Below are 6,995 nucleotides of genomic sequence, written 5' to 3' on the forward strand. Positions count from 1 at the left end.
TATTATTGCACTCATAATACATTCAAATTCTCCAAGTAATAGTACCAGTTTAGGGTCTGTTTGGGACAGCTGCAGCTTATCCATATACGCTGTTGATCAGCAGTTGATCTGGATAAGCTGCCTGACTGTTTGGTTTGTGCGTTTGGAAAACATCTGATTCTGAATAAATGACAATTCGACCTCTGTTTTGGATAAGCTGTTTAGTTGTTTGGTTTGTGTGTTTCGAAAACAACTGATTTACAAATTAATATTTCAAATAAGAGGAAATATCATTGGTAAAGGTTATAAATAAAGCTCATTTTCAGCTCATTTAAGAGGTTTTTTCTACAAATGAAAGATCTCAGAAGAAATGTTCAACAACAATTTACCTAGATCATCTTCTTGCTGCATACAACAATAGTAATCGTGTCACTCATCATCCTTTTTAGACGGGACAACAGTCGTCATTTGTCCACAACGCCCCCTAAAATCTAAAGAAAAGGGTACTAGAGACAAATTGTTCATCTTATCTAAGGAATTAAGCAACCTAAACAACACAAACTTGCTACATTTATAACTTTCATTAAATGATTGACCTTGGGGTCTTTGACATCAATTATGTTGGCTAAGAGCAATAATGTACTAATTTTTCTACCAAATAATATATTTTTCCAATTAGGGAAGGCCCATTTAGAACTTACAATTAGACGGTATCAATAGGTCCAATACCACGAATATCTAGTCCATGCTACCATTGCCAAGGCGATTCCACCCCGAATCGCTGGTCCTATAAGCTCAACTCTCCTTCCCTCCCCAACCTCCAACGGCCATTGCCGGCGCAAAGCTTGAAGTTTGGACGCCGCAAGGACAGAATACGCCGACAATTAGCATAGTGCCATTACACATGAAGATCTGATATGATTCATTCGAGTCAGACTCGCTTCCCTTTAAGTCTCCCGCTGACAGACAGAGGCGATTGCCTCGACTGGCCTCCGAAACCATAAGCCTCAGATGCTCTGCACTCTTCAGCAATGGCCCGGCGTCAACGAGGGCTGCTCATCAGGAGCATGATCTTCCTCTTCGTTCTCAACTCCCTATCCCTTGCTCTATACTTCTTCTTCCATTCCCCCTCTCCTCCCTCTCCCGAAACCCTAAGCCCATCACTAACCACTACCTCCCTTAAGTCTTGGCCTTCCCTGCCCTCCTTCCTCCCCTGGAATCCTAGCCCCAAGCCTCCTCTCCGCTCCTGCGAGGCCTACTTCGGAAACGGCTTCTCTCGCCGGATCGATGCATACGGTGGTGGCGACCGTGGCGGGTGGTTCCGGTGCTTCTATTGCGCGACGCTCAAGAGTTCCGTATGCGAAGGGGGACGCGTTCGGATGGATCCCAGCAAGATCAATATGTCCGGTGGAGGGGAAGGTTTGAAGTCGGTTATGGGGCGTAGTGAGGAGGAGGAACTGCCCAAATTTGAGAGCGGGTCATTTGAAATTGAGGGAGATGGAAGCGAGGGCAGCGGTGGTGGGAGGGTGGTGGATGAGGAGTTTCTCGATCGGTATGTGCCGCATGGGGCTGTGCATCATCATACAATGCGGGAATTGATGGAGTCGATGAGAATTGTTGGGCCTGGAGAATTTCAATGCTCACAGGTGACTTGCCTTTTTTTCTGGCATTACTATTATTAGGGTTATTGTTAGTTATTATTTGTTTTTTATCCTTTTTTTTCTGTTGGTGAGGGGGAGCTTTGAACATGAAAAATGAATATTTATTAGAAAAAAAGTTGACTTTAAATGCTGCATGAGACTAAAAAATTGATAAATATGTGTGATATTTCATTTTTTGGACAAGTATACTCGAAGTGCATTTAAGATCAAAGTTTCTTTAAAAATAAAGAAATCATTAAGCAAGAAGTTACTCGACTTACTTATTTCAACTTTTTCTTCATCTTTGAGATCCTTAGCAAGTAATGATTTTGTCAAATTTTTCGTCCTTTATCTTCGGCTAGTTATTTAGATTTAGTTTTATTATACATTTGATTAATTAGGTTAGAAATGTCATTCATGCTCTGAACATTAAATACAGAAGGAAATTAGATAGCAGATCTTTATCTTTGATTATTAATAAAAAATTTACTTTAATCTTGATTATACTATGCTTGGACCATGATTTAACATTTGAAGTTTTTTTGAATCTTTTTCAAATAAGATTTGAATAATGATTTAAAAAAGATTGAAAGTTGTTCGATTATGATTGAAATAACAATCAAATAAATGCTTGCAAGGTTGTCAAGATTTGAGCAAAATTTGAGCAAGATTAAATCTTAGTTAGAATATTATTCTAACATAGTAAGAATTTGATTGGTTATTATTTTGCAATTATTGTCTCCTTTAGAATTGATTTGTTTGAGTTATCTTGTTATATATACGAATGTCCAAGAGTATGATGAAGAATTTAGTTTGATAGTTTAAGGCTAGTGATATTATTAGATTGAGTGTTAGAGGCAAGAACACATGTTATTATGTAATTTTACATTAATCAAGTTTTGAATGTGCTACTGAATACTAATGCAAAAATGAGCCTTTTGATTAGGCAATTTTGTTATATCTTGAAAATAATTTTGATGGCTCATTTAATTTTCAACTTGATGGCCTAAACTATTATAATTTAAAATGCATATGTTATTTTCACTAGAATAGTTTGGATCCTGATGATTTTCATGTGTTCATTTTATGGAGTCCCAAATATGTCCATTAATCATAGATTTGGTTACTTTATAGTTATATAGATTTGATTAGATTAGAAAGAGTCTAAATTCACTAATATTTAGTATTGGAGGACTCACCTTAGATATAGGGGTGGTTCAGTTGTACTATGATAAATTTTGTGAGTGTATTTGGTTTTATCAAAAAATTTTATTTGCTGTGTTATAGCTATTACAATTATGCACATCTTATAACTAATCTGGCTTAATGTAATAATTGTCATTATAATTTTATAGATGTTTAATGGTTATGTAATATCTTTCATTGTAATATATTATAGTTATTGAATTATAGTCTGTTATGTCCATTTTAAATTTAACATTTAAATCAAACATTTTCTAAATCTTGCTCGAAAGATATTTGAACAACTTCGAAATCAATATTCAAACCTTATCTGAACCCTATTATAATCTATTAGAACATTGTTTCAATATTGTATGAATAAAATTTAAATAATCTAAATGAGATTCCAACATGATTCAAATGATTCAAACTTTGCATGAATATGAACGGACAATTAAAAAATATGGTAAGTTCAAACATATTCAAATAATTTTTTTTTTAATGGTTCAAATAGGGTTTAATTGTGGTTTGAAAATAAACAAAATTAGCTTGAATGAGGTTCGAATATGTATACAAATATATTTGAGTTTTGTTTGATTATTATTTTAAGAAGGTTTGAACATGGTTTAAGTAAATGTTCTTACAAGGTTTAGAATATAATCTTTGATGCTCTATCCAAATTTGCTTGAGAGCTCTATTAGAATGTCCTAATCAATAAGACAATAGAAATATTAACAATATAACTATGAATGTTGAAGTCGCTAATGAACAAAGAACTCCACTGTTGTCATCTTATCCCCCAAAATGATAAAAAATCAAATGACAACATGTTGACATATGGAATGGTGGGGCATCGTTCTTTCTATGGTGGCCATATAAGAGTATTAGTTCGGTTTGAAATGAATTTTCAGATATAATTCTCTAAGAAATGAAATAAAAGACCTATTTTTCTAATTTTTGTTATTATATAGCATGCAACTCTGATGCCTATGCAGTATTTTGAGAGCAATGTTGTTTTGTTAGTGATAAACATGCAACTCCCAATGACTGCTTTTTTTAAGAGATTCTAGTTTTCTGTGCTCAAGGTAGGGGGCTTTGATTTCAAGTGACGGAGTCATAATTTTCTCTGGCATTGGTTTCCCTTTTCTTTATGCTTCTTGTAATATTTAAGATCCTTGACGTTGAACTTTTTGTTTCTCTCTTTTCAAACTTTGAACGACAGCGCTCCTATGCTTCCACCTTTTTGTATAACTCCTATGCATCTACTCATACGCCTATTGCTGTGGATTAATCACCATCAGGAGTAATGACAAAGCAAGACAAAGTAAAACAATAGCCTATAAGGAAACACGCCATTAACAAAAAATAGAAGAAAATTTATATGATTTAGTGTGATTCACTTATATTCATGGTCGCATAGAGAGACTTATACTCGGAATAAACAGTGGAGAAAATATTTGTTCACTCATAAATTTTTTCTTGTCAGCCAATCATTACCTCTCTCTCTCACTTTCTCTCCCTTTTTCATCTTTTATCTTAAGTCCCTCTCCCTATTTATTTCAAGAGTGAGCTTATCTTCCCCTTTAAAGCGAAGTAAAACTCGAATAAAGAAGTCAAAGAATGACCATATAACTATATATATATATATATATATATCTATTTGTGTGTGTGCGCTTTTGTTATTTACTTTTTGGCTACATGCATTACTATAAGTTCTAATAGAAAGTTTATAGTTTTAATCTTGGGACTGCTAAATAACATTACATAGTGAAGTTCAATATTTAAGATTTCTTGATTGCTTTTTCAACATAACTTTCTTTGCACGTTTGATCTTTGTAATAATTATGGCATTCTACATGCTGCTAACATTGTTGATTGATCTTAATTGTAGTGGATAGATGAACCTACAATTCTGGTGACACGTTTTGAGTATGCAAACCTTTTCCACACTGTTACTGATTGGTATAGCGCATATGTCTCTTCCAGAGTTACAGGCTTGCCTAACAGGCCTCATCTGATATTTGTTGATGGCCATTGCAAGGTATGATACCTGATGCATACACACTTAAGAATGCATGCATTTGATGATATTTTCACTATCAATGAAAACTTCATTCTCGAAAAGAAACTCCTCTAGAGTTGAAAGTTTAAAATCATGTGTTCTTTGTGGTCATTTGGATAGATGTTTGTTGCACATGAATATTTAGGCCTTGGGATCAATTTATTGAATATATATATATATATATATATGAAAAGCCCAAGGGCTGATTTTATTGAAATTGAAAAGGATACATAAAGGTAGTATGAGAACAACCCAAAGGAGGCACCCTACCATACGGTACTAATACAAAAAAAAAAAAGATACAGATAGACTCAATAAAATGTAAAACATGCATAAAACAAGTAGCTAGGGACGAGTCAGTTTAGTCCTGCCTCTTCCTCTAGTTTTATGAGCGGATACAAATAACAAAATTTGAAGAGTCGTGCTATTGCCAGGAGTCACCAAAGTATCATCCATTAAGTTTCCAAGTTGGAGTGAGCCCCCAGCCTTCTTCTTTCGCCGAGAAGTTTAAATCTGTCATTCTTCATCGTAAGACTGGCTCATGTGATCCTCGATCTGATTTGATGTTTGCACCGAAGTAGGAGGAAAGACAGTCGTTGCCACCGTGATAGGTTCCAATGTATGTGAAGTGTGCATTGTACCTCTGCACCTGGTGCTACCTGAATAGGAGCTGCGGGATAATTCGAACATTATCTGTTGTAGTATGGTCAGGAGAAGGAATCTCAGGGGCAGACACCAACTTTTGTCTTGTGATAATTCCTTCCTCAGGTTGGCTATCATCAGGTTTGCTGGGAGTGCGTTCAGGCACATGGGGTGCACTAATAGTGTGTTCCTGCTTTTGCTTATTGGTTCTCAACTGTGGGTGCAATCTGAAATATTTCTCCTGTGGGTGCCCAAACATCTTGCAGTGCTTGCAGTAGTATGATTTTTGTTCCATAATGATTTTTTGTCAACAACCATTGTGAGCAGATCCAAGTCAGACTTCTTCTTCATCCGGTAGTGTAATATTTCGTTCAATCAAAATCCTTGCAATAGAGGCCTTGAGAAATGAACTGTAGGTAAGTCTACCTGCAAAGGTTTTACAAGGATAGTCTCAATTACATATAAGATAGGTAGGTCAAAGAAATGAAGCTTGAGTTCAAGTAATGAGAACCATATAGGTGCAATTGGGGGTTCTTGACTAGGATCAAAATTGGGGTTCATTTGAGCAATTTCATGTGCTTTCCCTCAATTGTGATGAAATTTTTTTGAGAAAATCCTCGTGTAATCATCTTTTGTGCTCAGCTGTATCATAGCATATCTTCCGTCGAAATGACTCACTTGCCAATCCCCATCCAGTTTGAAGTCTTCAAAAATTTTCCTGATGATCTCCATCTTAGGTCAACCTAATTGGAACTTTCCAACTAGCGTAAATTTGCATTTTCCTGCACGAGTTGAAATTTCAGTTTCAGAAAAGAAAATTACTGGTTTGCCCGCCTTTTTCTCTACTTTTTTATGAGATTGCAATCTCCATTTCCAACAACAGAATCATGGTAAATCTGCGGGAATACCGCACTATCTGCGAGTTGAAAAGGGGAGCTGCATTTGTGAACCACTGTAGTATAAGAGGGTTTGAAGGGGTTATCACCGGCGAGGGCGGTGGCGTGGAAAGCCTTGAGGTCATTACCGCAGTCAGTGCCAACCTGCAGCACTGTGAGAAGCTGCATGAGTGTCGAACGGCTCTGTAGCAGACTGGGCGGCTCTATCGCAGAGGAGATGCAGCAGCGGGCGGCTCTGTCGCAGAAGTAGACCGGGCGGCTCTGTCGCAGAGGAAATGCAACAGCGGGCGGCTCTGTCGCAGAAGCAGACCGGGTGGCTTTGTCGCAGAGGAGACACAACAGAAGGAAGGTGTCAAGCGGTCGAGTGGCTCACGAGACACAGCAGAAGGAGCGGCTCTGTCGTAGATGAGACGCAAGCACGACCGCAGAGCTACCGCCAGACGAGACGACGCAAAAGGGAGCAGACGACGCGAGCGCGAGACGAAGCGAATGACGCTAGGGTTCGCCATGGGGCGGAACCCTAGCAGAGCGCATAGAGCTTTCTGAACGCATAGAGCTTTCTTTTCTTATTGAATATATATATATATATATATA

The 6,995-nt window shown here is 37.2% G+C and overlaps 1 protein-coding gene across 1 annotated transcript in view; it reads left to right on the plus strand.

The window, feature by feature from the left end:
• Positions 1-723: 723 nt before the first annotated feature.
• Positions 724-6,995, plus strand: part of LOC110029936 (beta-(1,2)-xylosyltransferase-like) — a 15,922-nt gene continuing 9,650 nt past the window's right edge. Inside the window, exons 1-2 of the mRNA XM_020732433.1 lie at positions 724-1,625; positions 4,693-4,842. Coding sequence (XP_020588092.1) covers positions 1,011-1,625; positions 4,693-4,842 — 765 coding nt within the window. The 5' untranslated portion in view covers positions 724-1,010. The remainder of the gene's footprint in view (positions 1,626-4,692; positions 4,843-6,995) is intronic.

This window comes from Phalaenopsis equestris, unplaced genomic scaffold (genome assembly GCF_001263595.1).
Source record: "Phalaenopsis equestris unplaced genomic scaffold, ASM126359v1 Scaffold000610, whole genome shotgun sequence".
NCBI classification, from domain to species: domain Eukaryota; kingdom Viridiplantae; phylum Streptophyta; class Magnoliopsida; order Asparagales; family Orchidaceae; genus Phalaenopsis; species Phalaenopsis equestris.